This window comes from Acomys minous (assembly GCF_964271855.1).
Source record: "Acomys minous genome assembly, chromosome: 16".
NCBI classification, from domain to species: Eukaryota; Metazoa; Chordata; class Mammalia; order Rodentia; family Muridae; genus Acomys; species Acomys minous.
This window is the reverse complement of record NC_140498.1, coordinates 68,391,061-68,411,019: the sequence shown is the minus strand read 5'-3', so window position 1 is coordinate 68,411,019 and position 19,959 is coordinate 68,391,061. Positions and strand designations below refer to the sequence as shown.

At 53.5% G+C, this 19,959-nt stretch overlaps 1 protein-coding gene across 5 annotated transcripts in view; it reads left to right on the top strand.

Annotated features, from left to right (window-relative positions):
- AMZ1 (archaelysin family metallopeptidase 1) overlaps positions 1–16,470 on the top strand; it is a 37,438-nt gene extending 20,968 nt beyond the window's left edge. For 4 of the 5 annotated variants that reach the window (XM_084763916.1, XM_084763919.1, XM_084763918.1 and 1 more), the window contains 6 exons: positions 4,049–4,569; positions 8,122–8,289; positions 12,419–12,547; positions 12,834–13,003; positions 13,354–13,530; positions 15,129–16,470. In XM_084763916.1, the coding sequence (XP_084620042.1) occupies positions 4,266–4,569; positions 8,122–8,289; positions 12,419–12,547; positions 12,834–13,003; positions 13,354–13,530; positions 15,129–15,686 (1,506 nt within the window). In that variant the 5' untranslated portion in view covers positions 4,049–4,265 and the 3' untranslated portion in view covers positions 15,687–16,470. The remainder of the gene's footprint in view (positions 1–4,048; positions 4,570–8,121; positions 8,290–12,418; positions 12,548–12,833; positions 13,004–13,353; positions 13,531–15,128) is intronic. The other variant, XM_084763920.1, reaches the window with a different exon arrangement.
- Positions 16,471–19,959: the final 3,489 nt, after the last annotated feature.

Here is a 19,959-nt window from a genome sequence, read left to right as displayed (position 1 = left end):
TTGCCTTTCTGAGCCTCAGTTTATTGGGCAATAAGATGGGTAAATAGGGGTGGAGAGTTGGCTCAGCAGTTAAGAGCCCTGTTTTTCCAGAGCATCCAGGTTCAATCCCCAGCACGTATATGGCAGCTCACAACTGTAATTCTAAGATCTGACACCTTCATGTAGACATACATTCAGGCAAAACACCAATGAACAAAAATAGAAATAAATAGCCAAGCATAGTGGCACACACCTTCAATCCCAGCAAAAACAAACAAACAAACAAACAGAAAAATAAATAAATTGTTTTTAAAAAGATGGGTAAATATTGATAACCACACTTTTAAGGTGGTCATAGAAGCTGAATGAAGTGTTGGATTAAAAATGGTCTCGGGGAGCCGGGCATGGTGGCACACACCTTTAATCCCAGCACTCGGGAGGCAGAGGCAGGCAGATCGACGTGAGTTCAAGGCAAGCCTGGTCTACAAAGTAAGTCCAGGACAACCAAGGCTACACAAAGAAACCCTGTCTCGGAAAAACCAACAAAACAAAACAAAACCCAACAACAACAAAACAAACAAACAGAAACCAAAACAAACAAAAAGTGAACAAACAAACAAACAAACAAAAAGGTCTTGGGGGCTAGAGAGATGGCTCAACAGTTAAGAGCCCTGGCTGCTCCTCCAGAGGTCCTGAGTTCAATTCCCAGCAACCACATGGTGGCTCACGACCATCTATAATGTGATCTGATGCCCTCTTCTGACCTGCAGGTGTACATGCAGGCAGAGCACTCATATACATTAAAAAAACAAAAAGAGAAATGGCCTTAGGCCTGGGAGATGGCTCAGTGGGTATTAGACCATGTAAAAGGTCCAGGTATAGTGGTCCATGTCTGTAACCGCAGCACTGCTGCGGGGAGGCAGAGACAGGAGGATCCTCAGAGCTCACTGGACACCCCATCTAGCTGAACTAGTGAGGTCAGGCTCAATGAGACACCCTGCCTCCAAAAGTAACATGGACTGTGATTGAAGAGGATTCCCCGATATTGACCTATGGCACACGCGCTTGTGCATACATGCGTGTGCACACCCACCCACAGCCCACTCTTATTCACAAAGTGATCCTAAGGGATTTTCTTCTTTCTTTCTTTCTTTTTTTCTTTCTCAAGACAGGGGTTCTCTGTGTAGCCTTGGGTGGTCTGGACTCTCTTTGGAGACCAGGCTGGCCTCAAACTCACAGAGATCCGCCTGCTTCTGCCTCTGCCTCCCTGAGTGCTAGGATTAAAGGCGTGTGTCACCATGCCCAGCTTCTTTCTTTTTATTACTTTACTCCCCCCTGGTTTTTCAAGACAGATTTCTTATCTTTTTCTTCCTTTCTTTTTAAAGATTTATTTATTAATTATTATGTATACAGTGCTCTGCCTGCATGTACACCTGCAGGTCAGAAGAGGGCATCAGATCACATTATAGATGGTTGTGAGCCACCATGCAGTTTCTGGGAATTGAACTCAAGTCCTCTGGAGGAGCAGACAGCACTCTTAACCACTAAGCTATCTCTTCAGTTTCCCCTTCTTTCTTCTTCTTTTTTTTAAAAAAAGATTTATTTATTACGTATACAGTGCTTTGCCTACATGTAGGCCTGCACACCAGAAGACGGCACCAGATCTCATTATAGATGGCTGTGAGCCACCATTTGGTTGGTAGTAATTGAACTCAGGGCCTTTGGAAGAGCAGCCAATGGTTTTAACCTCTGAGTCATCTCTCCAGCCTCCAAGACAGGGTTTTCTTGTGTAGACCAGACTGTCCTGGAACTCAGAGACCTGCCTGCCTCTGCCTCCCAAGTGCTGGAATTGAAGGTGTGTGCCACCACCTCCTCTCGCTCCTAAGGGATTTTCAGAACGGCAGAGGAAATGGGCAAGATGTTAATCAGAGTGGTTCAGGGTGTCTATGATACCAGGAGTCTCCCTTTTTTTCTTCTCTGGAGGAAGCTGGACTTCTCCAGAGATATGACATATAGATCAGTTCCAGTTACAGACTGGGCAATTCTAGCACTAGCATTGTGGCTCAGTGGTAGAGCACCTGCCCCACTCAGAATCCCCCAGTGAGGGGCTGGGGTGTGGCTCAGTGGTAGAGCCCCTGCCCAGAATCCCCCAGTGAGGGGCTGGGGTGTGGCTCAGTGGTAGAGCCCCTGTCTAGAATCCCCCAGTGAGGGACTGGGGTGTGGCTCAGTGGTAGAGCCCCTGCCTAGAATCCCCCAGTGAGGGGCTGGGGTGTGGCTCAGTGGTAGAGCACCTGCCTAGAATCCCCCAGTGAGGGGCTGGGGTGTGGCTCAGTGGTAGAGCACCTGTCTAGAATCCCCCAGTGAGGGGCTGGGGTGTGGCTCAGTGGTAGAGCCCCTGCCTAGAATCCCCCAGTGAGGGACTGGGGTGTGGCTCAATGGTAGAGCCCCTGCCTAGAATCCCCCAGTGAGGGGCTGGGGTGTGGCTCAGGGATAGGGTTTTACTCAGCCTGCATCAGGACACAGGTTTCATCCATAGCACTGAAAGAAAGAAAAGCTGAAGTAGCTACGCCTTGAAGCATAATCAGAGGTCACTGTGAGACAGCGGGGATCCTGGCTCCAGCTTGGGGTGCTAGGTTTGTGTGCAGGTCTGGGGCAGAGCAAGGAGTCTAAGCAGGTGGTGTGATTGGCAGCCAGAAACAAAAATAGGTTGGTGAGATGTGCGAGGAGTCAGGTGCTTAACAGCCTGCCTGGGGGAGGGAGCAGGGGGGGGCCTCTATGGCTGCGCACCTCCTCCCCTCGGGGAGCGGACCATGGGCGGCGGGGGTAGGGGGCGGTGGCAAGCAGCACTGTGCTCTCCTGTGATCTGTATTCTGTGTTCCTGCCTGAGTTGACCACTGTGCACTGAGCTGCAAAATGAAGTCCAGAGCTGCCTGTTGCCAGAGCCAAGCACTCACATGGCAGTCTCCACTCCCAAGGAGGGAGGACCCTGGCGCACAGTGACTACCACAGCTTCCAACAGCTCTGCCACTCTGCCCAGCTGCCTGCCTCCAGTTACAATTTGCTGTGGCCGGCTCGCATGCTGGCTCCTAACTGTTAGATGTGTACCTTACAGCCATGTTAATAATCTAGAAAACAGGGTCTGGGAGACACTGGCCTGGGCAGCCCCTGGGTGCACACAGGGAGGAGGATCTGGGTGGCTCTCTGGAGGAGCACTCCCAGCCTTGAAGGGTAGAGGCCTCCTTACATGCCCCTTGCTTCTGAGCGATCAAAGCAGAGCTGGGGGCCCTATGGAAGCATACCTCTGTGAGAGGAGAAAGACACCTCCTTGCTCAGTCCTGGGATGGGGGGATTGCTCAGTGGGTAGAGCACTTACCACACAAGCATGGGGATCTGACTTTGACTTCCTAACACCCATGTGGAAAACTGAGGTGGCAGGGCTGTGGGCTTGATGGCCGGCTAGCCTGGTTGAATGTTTAAGATCCTCGTTCAGTGAGAGGCTCTTTTTTCAAAATAAGGTGGAGAGTGTTAGACTTAATGTCAGCCTCTGGAGTGTACACACACACACACACACACACACACGCACAAGCACACACGCACAAGCACATACACCTGCACACACACACGCGCATGCAGATGCCAAACATTGCACATGCATGCATGCACACATGTGCACAGATACCACACACGCACATGCGTGCATACACACGAATGCATGCACGCACACACATGCACATGTCACACAATGCACACAACATGCAGATACCACACATGCATGCACACATGCACATGCCACACATTGCACACACACATGCATGCATATACATGCATGTAGATGCTACAAATGCACACACTCATGCACATGCCACACCTGCACGCACGCACGCACGCACGCACGCACGCACGCACGCACGCACAAGTGCATGCACACCTCTTCTGACTTGATTTGGGGAATGCTGCCTTCTAGTGTAGATGGGCTCCGATTCCAGTTTACAGGAAATCTGTCTCTTGTCTGAGAGACAGCCACATGTGTTGAGAACAGTGACCATGGAGCCTCATGTGTCCTCCACAGGGTGTCAGCAGGCTTTTGCTCACCTTGCTGAGAAGTTCCAGAACAAGGCAGGATTGAGCCATCCAGTCTCTCAGTCCAGTCTCCAATCTCCTGGGAGCCCTGAGCAGCTGCTCTATCAGCCTGAGGGAAGGTTCTAGAAGAAACCGTGGCTGTCCCCTGGGAGATTCATGGCTCTGAAAAGGAACCCGAAGGAGGGGCCAGAAGCCAGACGCGCACCATGCTGCAGTGCAGACCGCCCCAGGAGCTCAGCTTCGGGCCCCGGGCCCTGAAGGATGCGCTCATCTCCTGCGATTTGGCCCTGAGGCAGCTCTACACCTCATCCTTCTCCCCATCGGAGCGGCTCTTCCTGTCTGAGGCCTATAACCCTCACCGGACGCTCTTCAGCACACTGCTCATCCACTCAGCCTTTGACTGGCTCCTGAGTCGCCCAGAGGCCCCTGAGGATTTTGAGACCTTCCATGCTTCCCTGGAGCCCCGGAAGCAGAGCCTGCCTAGGAAACACATTTACCTGCAGCCCATAGGTATGAGAGCTAGGCTGGAGCCATCAGGTCCTGGGGATGTGGCTCAGTGGTAGAGTACCTGCCAAGAATCCCCCAGTGAGGGGCTGGGGTGTGGCTCAGTGGTAGAGCACCTGCCTAGAATCCCCCAGTGAAGGGCTGGGGTGTGGCTCAGTGGTAGAGCACCTGCCTAGAATCCCCCAGTGAGGGGCTGGGGTGTGGCTCAGTGGTAGAGCACCTGCCTAGAATCCCCCAGTGAGGGGCTGGGGTGTGGCTCAGTGGTAGAGCACCTGCCTAGAATCCCCCAGTGAGGGGCTGGGGTGTGGCTCAGTGGTAGAGTACCTGCCAAGAATCCCCCAGTGAGGGGCTGGGGTGTGGCTCAGTGGTAGAGCACCTGCCTAGAATCCCCCAGTGAGGGGCTGGGGTGTGGCTCAGTGGTAGAGCCCCTGCCTAGAATCCTCCAGTGAGGGGCTGGGGTGTGGCTCAGTGGTAGAGCACCTGCCTAGAATCCCCCAGTGAGGGGCTGGGGTGTGGTTCAGTGGTAGAGCCCCTGCCTAGAATCCCCCAGTGAGGGGCTGGGGTGTGACTCAGTGGTAGAGCACCTGCCTAGAATCCCCCAGTGAGGGGCTGGGGTGTGGCTCAGTGGTAGAGCCCCTGCCTAGAATCCCCCAGTGAAGGTCTGGGGTGTGGCTCAGTGGTAGAGCACCTGCCTAGAATCCCCCAGTGAGGGGCTAGGGGTATGGCTCAGTGATATAACACTCACCTAGAATCTCCTAGTAGGAAACAACCTCAGGCAGAACTGGTTTGACAGAGATGGTTGGGGTCAGCTAGGCACACAGATGGGCAGAGAGCGGCTTGCCCTTTTAGAATTCCCTCACTCTGTCTGTTCCGGCTCTTGAGGTGTTTGCTCATGGTCCTGGTAGGCCCTGTGCTGGGTACTCAGGGGTGTCTGGGTGCTGAGGGCAGGGAATGCTCATTTTACTGGCTGGGAAGCTGAGGTTGGAGATGATGCTGGTTTGCCTGGATGAGGTAAGATTTGAAGGCAAATCTACTCTTAGAAGATTGATGAATTAAGGTTTCTTTCTTTTTTGGTTTTTGAGACAGGGTTTCTCTGTGTAGCCCTGGCCATCCTGGACTCACTTTGTAGACCAGGCTGGCCTCGAACTCACAGCGATCCGCCTGCCTCTGCCTCCCGAGTGCTGGGATTAAAGGCGTTGCCACCACGCCCGGCTCTTTCTTTGTTGCTTTTTTTTTTTTTAAACGATTTATTTATTTAATGTAATGAGTACTCTCTGCATGTACACCTGCAGGCCAGAAGAGGACATCAAATCACATTATAGATGGTTGTGAGCCACCATGTTGTTGCTGGGAATTGAACTCAGGACCTCTGGAAGAGCAGCCAGTGCTCTTAACCCCTGAGCCATCTCTCCACCCCTAAGGTTTTTTTCTATGGCTGCTCTAGCTCCCAAAATAATGAGATGGAGACCTGTCTCATTTATTAATAAGCCTTAAAACACTATCTGGACCCATTCTCATCTATTCTAACTGATCTCAGCCATGTGTGCCTGTTACCCGACCTTCAGTCTCGCCCTGGCCGCCTGCGGCTTCATCTCTGTCCTCCTGGTGGCAACTCTCCCACGGCCACCTCCTCCTCTTGGCCTGGTGACCTTCTCATGGCCCTGCAACCCCTTTTCTCTCCCTCCCCCAACCTGGGACCCCACCCCCCCAGCCTGGGACCGGAAGTCTTGCCTTGACTCTCCTGCCCACTATAGGCGGTTCAGCTTCTTTGTTAACCAGTGAGAGCTGGGAGCAAATGTTTAGAAAACATTGATACAGGAGGGACACTCTGTGCCTGCTCTCGGGGGTGGGGCGGGGGTGGGTACGGGAACCAGCATCTGAACACACACTGTACAAGACCATCTCCTGACCATCTCCCGACAGAAGTCACCGGACTGAGCATGGAGGGGACATGGGGGGTCCCCAATGAGTCTTTCAGGTCTCCTCATCAGGAAGAAACTGGAGGTGGTCGGGCAACCAGGGCTGAGAAAATGGCTCAGCCAGATGCTAGGGAGGAAGGAGGGACTAGCTTGGCCCCTGTGTTCTCAGTATACCAGTTGGGGGGGGGGGTCCCTACCTGGCAGAGGGACACACAGGGCACTCGTGGCTATTAGCTTCAGAATGGAGGACAGATGGTACCGAGTGTCCAAGACATTGACGTATCCTGCTGTAACCTGCCCCTTAGAATGGCACCTCAGGGGCCAGCTTCGTTTTTCTCCGCGTTTTTCATTGCTGCTTAGGACCAGCGCCCCACAGCCTGCAGACTGCTCATGCCTGATTTACAGCCACTGTTTCTTCCCCCCTCCCTCCTGCCTATCCTTCTCACCTCCCTTCCTTCTTTTCTCTTTCTCTCTTTCTTTCTTTCTTTGAGACAGGGTTTCTCTGTTCTATCTCTGGCTGTCCTAGAACTCATTCTGTAGACCAGGCTGGCCTCGAACTCACAGAGATCCACTTGACTTTACCTCCAAAGTGCTGGGATTAAAAAGACATATGTCACAACTGCCTGGCCCTCTTCCTTCCGTCCTTCCTTCCTTCCTTCCTTCCTTTCTTCCTTTCTTTCACAAGGTTTCTCTGGGTAGCCTTGGCTGTCCTTGTCTCACTTTATAGACCAGGCTGGCTTCAAACTCACAGCAATCCGCCTGCCTCTGCCTCCCGAGGGCTGGGATTAAAGGCATGCGCCACCACGCCCAGCCCTCCTGTTTCTTGTTTTTAGTATGTGTATCTGTGTCTGAGTATGCATTCGTGCATGTGAGTACATGTGGCCTCAGAGGCCAGAGATGTCTGATCCCCTTGGAGCTGGAGCTAGAAGCAGTTGTAGGCTGCCCAATGGTGGGTGGTGGGAATTGAACTTGGGTCCTCCTTCAAGAACAGTGTGTGTGCTCTCTACTGTTGAACCCTCTCTCCAGCCCTCTTATTATATATATTTTATGATATGGGAGGGGGCTTCTCATGTAGTCTGGGCTAGCCCTGAATTTATTATTTAGCCAAAGATGACCTTAAGCTCCCGACCCCCCCTGATCCTCCTGCCTCCACCTCTTGAGCGCAGTGATTAGAGGTGTGCACTGCCATGCCTGCTTTTGCAGTGACAGGGACGGAATCCAGAGTCTTATGCTTGCTTGGTAAGCATTCTACGGACTGAGCCACACCCCTAGCCCTGAACTGATGCTGCGTTTCTAACCTCTTTGGGGACCCTGCAATCACTTGCTCCTTGTTTCCATCCTCGGTCTGTGCCCTGTCCAACTAGGATGAGCTTGTGCCCTCCCTGCCCCAGGTGCCCTGGCTCAAAGCTGTCAGCTGGAGTGCCTCCGCCCTAGCCGGGCAGCCTGTCTCTTGGGCTGGGACCTGTTAGTTTCTACCCATGTCAGCTGCCTTCTTCTGCTCCGCTTGGATGCCTTTCCCCACGCAGGACTGTCATATCTACCCTGTCGGGAAACTGGCCTTTTTCACCCAAGGGGCCAGCGTGGGTGGGGCTCGCTGGGCGGGAGCTCCCAGCAGGCTGATGGGCTCCTGTGCCTTTAGATCTGAGCGAGGGGCTGGCAGGATGGCCCCTGCTAGACCACCTTCAAAGTTGCGCGGAGGCTTTCTTCCTGGGCCTTCGTGTCAAGTGCTTGCCCTCCGTGGCCGCTGCCTCCATCCACTGCTCCTCGAGACCCAGTCGAGACACTGATGGGCACCAGCTTCACACAGGTGAGTGAGGCAGGCTGTGGGCGGCAGCCTGGGGCGCCACTGTGCAGCAAAAGACCCTTTTGGATGGAAAACTTGGGAGGAAGGAGGCCTGGAGAGGGAAGGAATGTTTCTGATTGCTTGCGCGTTTTTGTGTGTGTGTATATGTGTATGCAGGTGTGTTATACATTAGCACACGTGTGTTTGTGTGTGTGTGTGTGCTTGTGTGTGTCTATGTGTGTGTGTGCGCGCGTGCACGTGCACGCACGTGAGTAAATTAGAGGACAACCTTCGATATCAGTCCTCAGGAGCTGCCCACCTTGTTTTATTAAGACAAGATCTCTAACAGGTTTGGACCTTGCCAAGCAGGCAGGTCTGACTGGCCAGTGAATCCCAGAGATCCACTGTCTCTACCTCCCAAGTGCTTGGATTAAAAATCACAAACTATCACTACTGATTTATTTACGCAATTAAGGCTTTAAAAGTTGCTCCCTTTCATTTATGTGCATGAGTTTGCCTGTGAGGATGTGCACCACATGCATGCCTGGCACCTGTCGAGGTCAGAAGAGGGTCTTGGTTCCCTGGACCTGGCGTTTCCAACTGGTGTGAGCTACCATGTGGGTGCTGGGAACTGAGCCTGGGTCCTCTGAAAAGCAGCCAGTGCGCTCTCTGTCTGTCTCTGTCTCTGTGTCTCTGTCTGTGTCTGTCTGTCTGTCTGTCTGTGTGTCTGTCTGTCTGTCTGTCTCTCCCTCTTCTGAGACAGGGTTTCTCTGTGTAGCCCTGGCTGTCCTGGAACTCACTCTGTAGACCAGGCTGGCCTCAAACTCACAGAGACCTGCCTGCCTCTGCCTCCCGAGTGCTGAGATTTAAAGGTGTGCGTCACTATCACCCAGTACAGCTAGTGCTCTTAAATGCTCTATTTTTCTCTATCCCCTCTACTAGCTTAAAAAGTAATAGTTATTTAGGGGTTGGGGACTTAGCTCAGTGGTAGAGCTCTTGCCTAGCAACCACAAGGCCCTGGGTTCGGTCCTCAGCTCTGAAAAAAAGAAAAGAACAAAATTAAAAATAAAAGTTATTTTATGTATATGTTTGTGCTTGTGTGAGCTGATGTGGTTCCCATGCATGCAGGTGCCAGAGGTCAGAGGACACTACATCCTCTGGAATTGGAGTTACAGGAAGGTTGGGAGACTCATGAGGGTGCCAGGACTCAGCCACATCTTCTGCGCCTCCCTCTTCTGTAGATTTTAAAGGCAGGAGCTCACGTAGCCCAGGCTGGCTTTCACCTTGCAATCCTCCTGCCTCAGCTTGCTTCCTGAGTGAGTGCTGAGATTAAGAGCTCACACCACAATGCCCAAGACGTCCTAGGTCTGATCATTCATCCATTGCTTTTTTTGAAAAAGCATCTGGCTGGGCGCGGGATCAATTGGTGCTCTCCTGCTCTCTTCAAGGCGGGGAGGTCTAAGCCGCGCCAGGGCGAATGTCGGCGGCTCTTCTCCTTCTGCCAGTGGTCCCCGCGCCTCTCCATCCCCGGTGTGGAAGGCAGGGGTGCGGGTATCCGGCCTGAGCCCTGTCTCCCCCTACAGTCCCCCGTTCCCCACACCCACTCGGGCACTTCCGGTAGCTGTTCTTGGGGTTCCTGTGACAGGTCCTCACGTGCTGCGCTGCCCTCACGCTGTTTGCTGAGCCAGGAAAGTGTGAAAACAGAAATAAAGAAAGGGGAAAGAAAACAGAAATAAAGAAAGAAAAGAAAAGAAAAGTGAAAAACCTTCCCAGGAGAATCTTGGTCTTGGGGTACTTTTCCTTCAGAGGGACTTTCTTTCCCCCTGCACAGCCATGCACTACAAAGGCATGATTTTTTTTCCCCTGGGCTGTTCTGTGACCCTTGGGGGTAGTCTGCATCCTGTGTTGGGTGTAGAACCCTAAGGCAGCAAGGAGATCTGACAGTCTGTTTCCTGTCTTGAGGAACAGCTCAGCTTCATCTCATTGTGGCTGATCTTCTTCTGGCGCTGCTTTCTCAGCAGGTTCAGGTGAGTTCACTTAGGTCAGCTAAGGTAGTATAGGACTCATAACCTACTTACCTCAGAGGCTAAGGCTGGAGGGTTTAAAGCTTTAGGACGCCTGGGCTACAAAGTGAGTTTGAGACCAGTTTAGGCTACATAGACCTTGTTTTAAATAAAGAGGGAAAAACAAAACAAAACAAAACAAAAAAACCAAAACAAATATAAAGAGGGCTGGAGTGTGGCTCAGTGGTAGAGCCCCTGCCTAGAATCCCCCAGTGAGGGGTTGGTGTGTGGCTCAGTGGTAGAGCCCCTGCCTAGAATCCCCCAGTGAGGGGCTGGGGTGTGGCTCAGTGGTAGAGCCCCTGCCTAGAATCCCCCAGTGAGGGGCTGGGGTGTGGCTCAGTGGTAGAGCCCCTGCCTAGAATCCCCCAGTGAGGGGCTGGGGTGTGGCTCAGTGGTAGAGCCCCTGCCTAGAATCCCCCAGTGAGGGGTTGGTGTGTGGCTCAGTGGTAGAGCCCCTGCCTAGAATCCCCCAGTGAGGGGCTGGGGTGTGGCTCAGTGGTAGAGCACCTGCCTAGAATCCCCCAGTGAGGGGTTGGTGTGTGGCTCAGTGGTAGAGCCCCTGCCTAGAATCCCCCAGTGAGGGGCTGGGGTGTGGCTCAGTGGTAGAGCCCCTGCCTAGAATCCCCCAGTGAGGGGCTGGGGTGTGGCTCAGTGGTAGAGCCCCTGCCTAGAATCCCCCAGTGAGGGGCTGGGGTGTGGCTCAGTGGTAGAGCCCCTGCCTAGAATCCCCCAGTGAGGGGCTGGGGTGTGGCTCAGTGGTAGAGCCCCTGCCTAGAATCCCCCAGTGAGGGGCTGGGGTGTGGCTCAGTGGTAGAGCGCCTGCCTAGAATCCTCCAGTGAGGGGCTGGGGTGTGGTTCAGTGGTAGAGCACCCTCTCTTTCTGGCCTGCATTCTGCTTGTTCCGCCCTCCCTGTACTGGGTGACGGTTATGGAGAGGCTCTTCTTCATGCCTCTTTAGCAGTGGCTGGCAGACCCTGACACAGCTGTTTCCCTGTTTTGTGTACTTCTCCACCTTGGTCTTCATGGAGGTGCTTGCAGCTCCCACAGCAGGCTAACTCTTGGGCAGCTCTTTTGTCTCTAGTGTCCTTCCCCGTCACCCTTCGCAGCCATTCTTCTGGCTTTCCTGGGCCTCACTGACTGCCTGGGTCTCCCCATCCCCCCTCCTGCTGCCCTCAGAGGTTCAGACTCCCTGCTCTGACCTTGACTGTCTGGACAAGGCAGAGCCATAGCCATTGTCCGTCCCCCACCCCCTCCCGCCTGTAATCACAACAGCTGTGTGGCCCTTCTAGTTGTTTGACGGAGTGTTCCCAGGGCCTAGGGACCTGGATGTGGGTGTTTTTTAGTTCAGCTGCCCGTTGCCTCCTGGGCTCTTGTTGCAGTGTGTGTGTGTGTGTGTGTGTGTGTGTGTGTGTGTGTGTATGCATGTGAGTATGTGTATGTGTGCGAGTGTGCAAATGTGAGCATGTGTGTGTATGTATCTGTGTGTGTGTGTAGGTGTGCGAGTGCGCAAATGTGAGCATGTGTGTGTGTGAATGTGTGTGTGTATGTGTGTGTGTGTGTGTGTGTGTGTAGGCCAGAGGTCAATACCTCAATTAGGTCTTCCTCAGTCACCTTGTTTTTTTTGAGACAGGTCCCTCACTGCCACGGCACTCACTAATTTGGCCAGGCAGGCTGGCCAGGGAGCCCCAGGGGTCTACCTGTCTCTGCCTTCCCAGTGCCGGGATTATAAGTCACCGGGACTGGCTCTTTATATGGGTCCTGGGAACCGGACTCGGGCTCTATGTTGGCACAGCATGCACTTTACTTGCCGTAGCATCTTCTCAGCCCCTGACCGCCCCCTGAGCCCCCCCACATGGAAGATGACAGCCTCTCATCACCCAGGAGACAGAGACTCAGGAAATGACTGGCCCTGGTCATCCATGGCCTGACTCTCAGGCCAGGCCCATGGTCCTTGGTCATCATATAACTGTTCTGGGTCTCACCATGGATGTGCCTTGTCTGCATCCAGCTTTGAGAGGGTCTGGTCCCAGACCAAGAGCCAGAATGGGAGGCTGGTTCGCCCACCCTGACCCCAAGCCTTCCTCCCGCAGACGGCATCCTGTCTTTCTTGAAGAACAACAAGCCGGGGGACGCACTGTGCGTGCTTGGCCTCACGCTGGCTGACCTGTACCCCCATGATGCTTGGACTTTCACCTTTGGCCGGTTCCTTCCGGGGCATGGTGAGCCGAGGTCTTAGCAACTGTTGCCTAGGAGGCAGAGTGGTGCGGTTCCCCACCCACCAGCGCAGGGCATGGCGTACACCTTCTCTCCCAGAGGGGTGATGTGTGTGCAGGAACTTGGGCCTGGGCAAGTGACTGGTCTGAGAGCCGACTGCACACAGCAGGGCCAGGGGACCTGTTCCTCTTCTAACTGCCCCGGGCTGCGGGAAGTACTGGGGTGGTTTGAACCTTGGGTCCCCCTGAGCTACAGCTGTCCCTTGGACCACTTCTTCTGGCCTCTTCCCAGAAGTAGGTGTGTGCAGCTTCGCTCGCTTCTCTGGGGAGTTCCTGCAGGCCGGACCCGGTGTTCCCGATCCAGCTGTGCTGGAGGCAGCGGCAGATGGCCCTGAGACGCTGCCACACGAGGGAGCCCAGTCCCTGTGCTTCAGCGCCCTGGGCATGGTTCAGTGTTGCAAGGTAAGCACGGGGTAAAGGGAGGATGAGAGATGTGAGTCCCCCGTACAGACAGTGGTAGAGGGAGGATGGCCTCCATCTTCACAGAATGAGTAAGTCAAGGCTCAAAGACATGACCCTCCCAGCAGGGTTCTGGGCTATGGCTGACTTCTGAGCCTCCGCATGCTGTGTGGGCTTCTTGGAGCCATTAGGGAGAATGAGGTGACAGGGATGTCTCTATCATTGTCCAGGGATCTTTCACAACCACGGTGTTGGACTTTTAGGGTTACCCGGCAGGCTCGGGGATCCCTGGGTGGGGGTTACCGGGTCCTGAGACTGTGAGGCAAGGCCACCACGGTGCCATTTTCCTTCAGGTCACCTGCCATGAGCTTTGCCACCTCCTGGGCCTGGGGAGCTGTCGCTGGCTCCGCTGCCTCCTGCAGGGGGCTCTCAGCCTTGATGAGGTGCTCCGGAGGCCCCTGGACCTCTGTCCCATATGCCTGCGGAAACTGCAACACCTCCTGGGCTTCAGGCTCCTGGAGAGGTACAAGGTGAGTGTGTGGGGCACAGGGCAGCCACACCGAGGTAGTGGGAGGGGGCAGGTTGCTGGACCTGTGTGTGTATGTGGGGGGGGGGGCGGGTAGAGGGAGGCAAAGGACATGTGTGTACCATCATGGGGGCGAGGGGGGGCGTGGCAGGCCTTTGGGGCAGATGGAACAACACACAAGCTGGTGGCAGGGGCAGTGACCTCAGGCTGCGGTGGGCGGGGGAGGGCAAGTGCAGATGTCCACCCCACCCTACCCCCATCTCCGCCACCGAGCCGCCTCATGTCCTCTTTTCTCTCCTTTGGTCCGTGGTAGACAGTGAGGATCCTGTACCCAGAGGCAGTACAGCCACTAGGACAAAGTGGGAAGCGTGTAACGTTGGTGTCCAGAAGGGCAACCAGCCGCGGAGCCTCGCTTGGCTGAGGGGATGTCGCCCTCTGCTGTCAGGATTCAGTATTGCTGCAGCCAAACCCCAATCTTTATCCCTGTGGGAAGGCTTGCCTGCAAACTGCTTGCCTTGCCTGCAAATACTTGGCTCAGGGAAAGCAGGCACACCACACTGCTTTCTTTCTTTCTTTCTTTCTTTCTTTCTTTCTTTCTTTCTTTCTTTCTTTCTTTCTTTCTTTCTTTCTTTTTCTTTCTTTCTTCCTTTCTTCCTTCCTTTCTTTCTTGAAATCCACCTTTGGTTGGAATCAAGTTACAGTTTTCAATGCAGGGAGGAGCTATTCTTGTCTGTATAAAAATTAGTATCAGGCCCAACTTATTCGGTGTGGGAAGCCTCTCTTTCCCCACCCCCCAGGGTTTGTTTTGTTTGTTTGTTTTTAATTTAATTTTGCGGTGGCGGCACACACCTTTAATCCCAGCATTCACGGAGGCAAAGGCAGGTGGAGCTCTGAGTTCAAGGCCAGCCTGGTCGACAGAGTGAGTTCCAGGACAGCCAGGGCTACATAATGAGACCCTGTCTTGGAAAAAGAGAAAAAAGAAAAAAGATATTTTCGTTTTTATGTGTATGGGTATTTTGCCTACATGTATGTCTGTGCACCATGTGTGTGCCTGGTGCCCATGTAGGCCAGAAGAGGGTGTCAGATCTCTTGAGACTGGAGTGACAGATGGTTGTCAGCTGCCACATAGATGCTGAGAATCAAACCTGGGGCCTTTGGAAGAACAGCTAGTGCTCTTGACTGGCGAGCCATTGCTCCAGCTTCTCCAGGTTTTGTTTTTTGTTTTTTGTTTTGTTTTTTTTCAAGACAGGGTTTCTCTGTGTAGCCTTGTAGACCAGGCTGGCCTCAAACTCACAGCGATCCACCTGCCTCGGCCTCCTGAGTGCTGGGATTAAAGGCGTGCGCCACCATGCCCGGCTTTTGTTTTGTTTCTGAGACATGGTTTCTCTGTGTAGCCTTGGCTATCCTGGACTCGCTTTGTAGACCAGGCTGGCCTCGAACTCACAGCGATCCGCCTGCCTCTGCCTCCCAAGTGCTGGGATTAAAGGTGTGCAGCACTACGCCCGACTGCTCCCCTCCCCCCAGCCCCACCCCTCCCAGTTTATGAAGTCCAGCAGCTCCCTGGTTAAACACGGCAACCTCAGCCTATGGTTATTCCCACAGAGACTTCACTCTTGGACCCGGGTGATGGTGGAGCTGTGGTCTGGTCAAGAGGCTGGAGAGCCATCTGTGTCGGAGGACACCCTGCCCTTCAGTGCTGACTCAGGCATGGGCTGCGAGAGTGACACGGAGCCTGTCACCAGCCCATCAGAGCCTGTCACCCCCGATGCATGGAGTCATGCCTTCCCCGATGGGCCTGAAGCGGAGTCTGAGGATGGACCGAGCTCTCTGGTGGCCTCGGAAGTGTTGCTGAAACTTGGAGGTTCCGTGCAGGCCATCGAGGAGTATGGACAGTGGCTGGATGCGTGCATCCACGCCCTGGAGAGGGAGGTGGCTGAAGAGGAGCTGGTCCAGGTGGATGCAGCCGTGGATGCCCTGGGCCGGTGGGAGATGTTCACAGGGCAGCTCCCGGTGACCAGGCAGCACGTGCCCTGCAGCAAGGATAACGTGGGGCTGCGCAGGGTCCTGGGGGACAAGCTCCTTTCCCTGAGGCAGAGGCTGAGCTCGAGAAGATTTGCCAAGGCCAGTTCTTCCCCCTCCTGCCGGGGGGCGGAGAACTAAGGCAGTAAGATGGACCATCTAATGCAGAGGTTAGCTCCTGGCATTTTTTTTTTTTTAAACTGAGGATACCAACCAACCATGGGTGTCCAGTGACTGAGGGTACTCTGGTGTCTGCAGGGTTAAAACAACAGTTCCCCAGAAGCTGAAGAAATGCTCCTTGGGTACTTGACCACAGGGTCCCCATGTTGTGTGGCCTGCAGCCAAAGCTGAGAGGCAGGAGGGGTGTGTGTGTGTGTGTGTGTGTGTGTGTGTGTGTGTGTGTGTGTGTGTGTGTCTACGCACATGAATGCAGCTGCCCACACAGGCCAGAAGAGGGCGCAGGAACCTCTGGCTGCCGTTACAGGAAGTCCTGAGCCACCCGAAGTGTGTGCTTGCAATTGAACTCAGGTCCTCGTTAAGTGCGGAGCACACCTTTAATATTTGAGCCATGTCTCCAGTGCCGTTTCATTTCGACCTCGTGTCACTCACAGAGGGATCTTTTCTGCGGCTAGACTTTCTGCTCATCAGGGCTGGCACAGGTCTTTGAGAGCTTCTGAAGAAATCGGTGTCCCAGGAGGTCACCCATTTCTTCTGACAGAAGTGGGGGGTGATGGGGTGCAGGTTCATGGGTTTGGCCGTGGAGGGCAGAGGCTACTTCTCCAACCTCGAGGCTGTTGCCCGTACTGTGACTACCATTTAGGCCAGCGTGGTGGTGGGGGTTTAGCTCGTCTGTCTTCGATGACGTTTTTTCCTGTGTCTTTCTATACAAACTCCTGGCAGAGGGTGTTAAAAGTATCTATCCACAGCTGTGCTGTTTTCCTCTTTGTTTCTGCGTCACGTATTGTTGAAGCTCTTACACACACACACACACACACACACACACACACACACACACACACGATGTTTTCCTGAAGTGACTGTCATTGTTCTCGAATGTCCCAGCTGGTTAGCAATGCCAGTCTCACAGTCCTGAGGAGGGAGGAGGCAGGCTCTCGGCTCTTTCCGTTGTGGACAGAGGCAAGTACAGAGGACAATGTGTGTCTTGTAGGTGAGTGGCTGTGTTAGTTTCCTTTTTGTTTTGTTTTTGTTTTTTGTTTTTTTGTTTTTTTGAGACAGGGTTTCTCTGTGTAGCCTTGGCTATCCTGGGCTTGTTTGGTAGACCAGGCTGGCCTTGAACTCACAGCGATCCTCCTGCCTCTGCCTCCCGAGTGCTGGGATCGCAGTTTTTTTTGTTTTTGTTTTTTTCTTTTTCATTGCTGTGACAAAACACTGGAGCAAATCAACCTTAAAAAGGGAAGGGTTGTCTTGGCTCGTGGCAGCTGAGGTCTCACGGGTGGTGGTCTGGCTCCATGGCTTTTAGGCTGTAGTGAACGTCATGGTGTAGGAAATGCATGTGAAGCAGTGATGCCTTCCCACCTCACACAGGCCAGGAAGCCAAGTGGAAGGTGCAGTGAACTATCTACCCTTGAAGGCAACATTCCTGCTGATCACTTCTAGCCAGGTTCTGCCTCCAAGACATGTCAGTACTCCCCCTCTTTTTTTTTTTGGCTTGTTTATTTGTTTTCCTTTTTGAGATAAGATCGCATAGAGCCCAAGTTGGTCTCTAATTCACTATGTAGCCAAGGACAACCTTGAGTTTCTGGTCCTCCTGCCTCCTCAGCATCCTACTGCAGTGTCCCCCATGTGCCCTGTGATGCCAGGACACCCAGAATGTGCTTCCTTCCCCTTTCCGGCTTTATTGGGAGAAGAGCTGAGCCTGGACCATGCCCACGGATGCCTCTGCAGCCACCGTGATGCCCTCTCTTCTAGCCAGAGCCCAGGCTCCCATCAGAGGGGAAGGCAGGCCAGCATTCTGTTTCTGTTGGGGATAGAAGGAGTTTCACCCCGTGGCCAGGGCATGAGCAGGGAGGGGCTGCTGTCCTGTGAATGCTGTCCCCTGGGACACAGACCTTTGTGGGCGGGGAGACCCTCCAACATATTTAAAGACACAGACATGTAGTGGGTTAGCTGGGGAGTTGGGGGCAGTGTAAAGCTAAAGTCCAAATTTCCATTGCGCAGAGGCTGAAGGGGATGCCATAGCATCCCAAGGATATGTCCACATACAGAAGGTCTGTGAGCAGCGCCAAGGTGAACCACTCTGTGGCTCCAGCAGGCTGAGACAGCCTGTCTTTTGGAGGGCCAGGCAGCTGTGTCCAAGATGGCCTGGAAGGACAGGGCTGGGAAAGGAACACATTTGTATCTGTGTGCATACCTGTGTGTGCAGGCCTCAGTGTCTCTCTACATACCCTTGGCTCTCTTGGGACTCACTGTGTAGACCAGTCTGGTCTAGAATTCACAGAGATCCAGCTGCCTGTGCTTCCCCAGTGTTGAAATTAAAGGAGTGCGCTAGCTACCATGCCTGGCCCACCTTTCTATTTTAAAAGTAATTTTAAAAAATCCTTTAAGAGCCAGGCGGTGGTGGCGCACGCCTGTAATCCCAGCACTCGGGAGGCAGAGGCAGGCGGATCGCTGTGAGTTCGAGGCCAGCCTGGTCTACAAAGTGAGTCCAGAACAGCCAGGGCTACACAGAGAAATTCTGTCTTGAAAAACAAAACAAAACAAAACATCTTTCAAGAGTGCCCATTGTGATATTTGGAGACAGGGTCTCTCACTAGCAATGTAGGCTAGACTGGCTGGCTAGTGCATCCTTAGGGAGTTGCCTGTTTCCACTTCTCTGAAGCTGGGGTTACAAGCTGTGCCACCATGCCCAGTGTCCCACCCCCACCCCCCCAAGACAGGGTAACCCTGGCTGTCCTAGAACTTGGCATGTAGAGCGGGCTGGCTTTGGACTCACAGAGAGCTGCGAGCCTCTGTCTCCTGAGTGCTAGGATTAAAGGTATGCGCCACCACTGCCCTGGCAAGATTTATTTATTTTATGCATATGTATACTTTGCTACATGCACAGGTACTATGCTATACATGGTACATGCATGCCCGGTGCCATGGATCCCCTGGAACTGGGGTTACAGACAGTTGTGAGCTTCCACGTAGGTGTTGGCAAGTGTCCTCTGCCGAGCCATCTCTCCAGTCCCTACCCCCAGCTTTTTAACTTGGGTCCCAAGCATCTTTACTGCCTGAGTTGGTATCGATCTATCCCCTTGCTGAATTGGAACTTGCCATCTTGCTCAGCCTCCCATGAGCAGGAACTGTAGGTCTCCAACACCACATCCTGCCTGAGCCTCTAAATGCAGGAGAATATGTTACGTCCACTAGCTCACTTCTCTTACGAGAATCTTAGTGTGTGTGTGTGTGTGTGTGTGTGTGTGTGTGTGTGTAATGCAGGTGACTGAAGGGACATGTATGTACTCCACTACGTGTGTGGATGTCAGAAGACAAACCTTGGAAGTCAGTTTACTTGTAAGTCAGTCGGGAATTGAACTCAGGTAGTCAGGCCTGTGTGACAATCGCTTTCACCTGTTCGGCCATCTTGCCAGCCCAGCCTCACTTCTGAAAGCCAGTGTGCGCCGCACACACTCCATCCATCTCCTGTTTCATGACTGCAGAAGCCGAGGTGGTAACCCCTCGAGGTGCGACAACACGGAGCTGAGTGAAATGCAGGCTGTTTGCGCTGAACCGGCACCCCCTCCCCACCTTGCTCACCATGCTTTATGCGGGGGGGCGGGGCGGGGGGAAATAGGCAGAATAAGGAGATGCACAGATGCCTGGGGACTTGTACCAGACTCAGCTCTGCTGAAGTTTCTGGAAGATTCCATACACTCCCCTTTCCACAGGGTGGGAAGCTGGAGGCACACTCGGGTGAAAACATTTAAGCAGAACAAAACCAGGGCAATGAGAGGGCTCAGTGGGTAACAGGGCTTTCTGTGGGAGCCTGACAACCCAAGTTTCATCCTCCAAGCCCACATAAATATGGAAAATCCATTCTGCAAAACTGCCCTCTGACCTCCACACACATGCAGTGGCACACTTGCACACGCATGCAATAATAAATTAATACTAATAAAACAAAGACCCCCCCGTGGGAATCACTCCCTCTGCAGCCTAAAGCAGGGGGCTTGTAGCCTGCCAGCTATCACAGGGAACGCGGCATGCCGGGAGGGGCTTGAACCCTCGGTGACCCCAGATGTTTCTTGGAAATTGCCTTTTTAAAACAAGCCTCTTGACTTAAAACTTGTTTTCATTTGCCTCTTACCCAAGAAGCCGAGCTCAAAAATAAACCTGAGTTATTTTGGGCTGCAGCCGGCGAAGAGAGGTGATGCTGGGGAACACTGAGCTAGGGAAGGGCGGCCATCCGCCA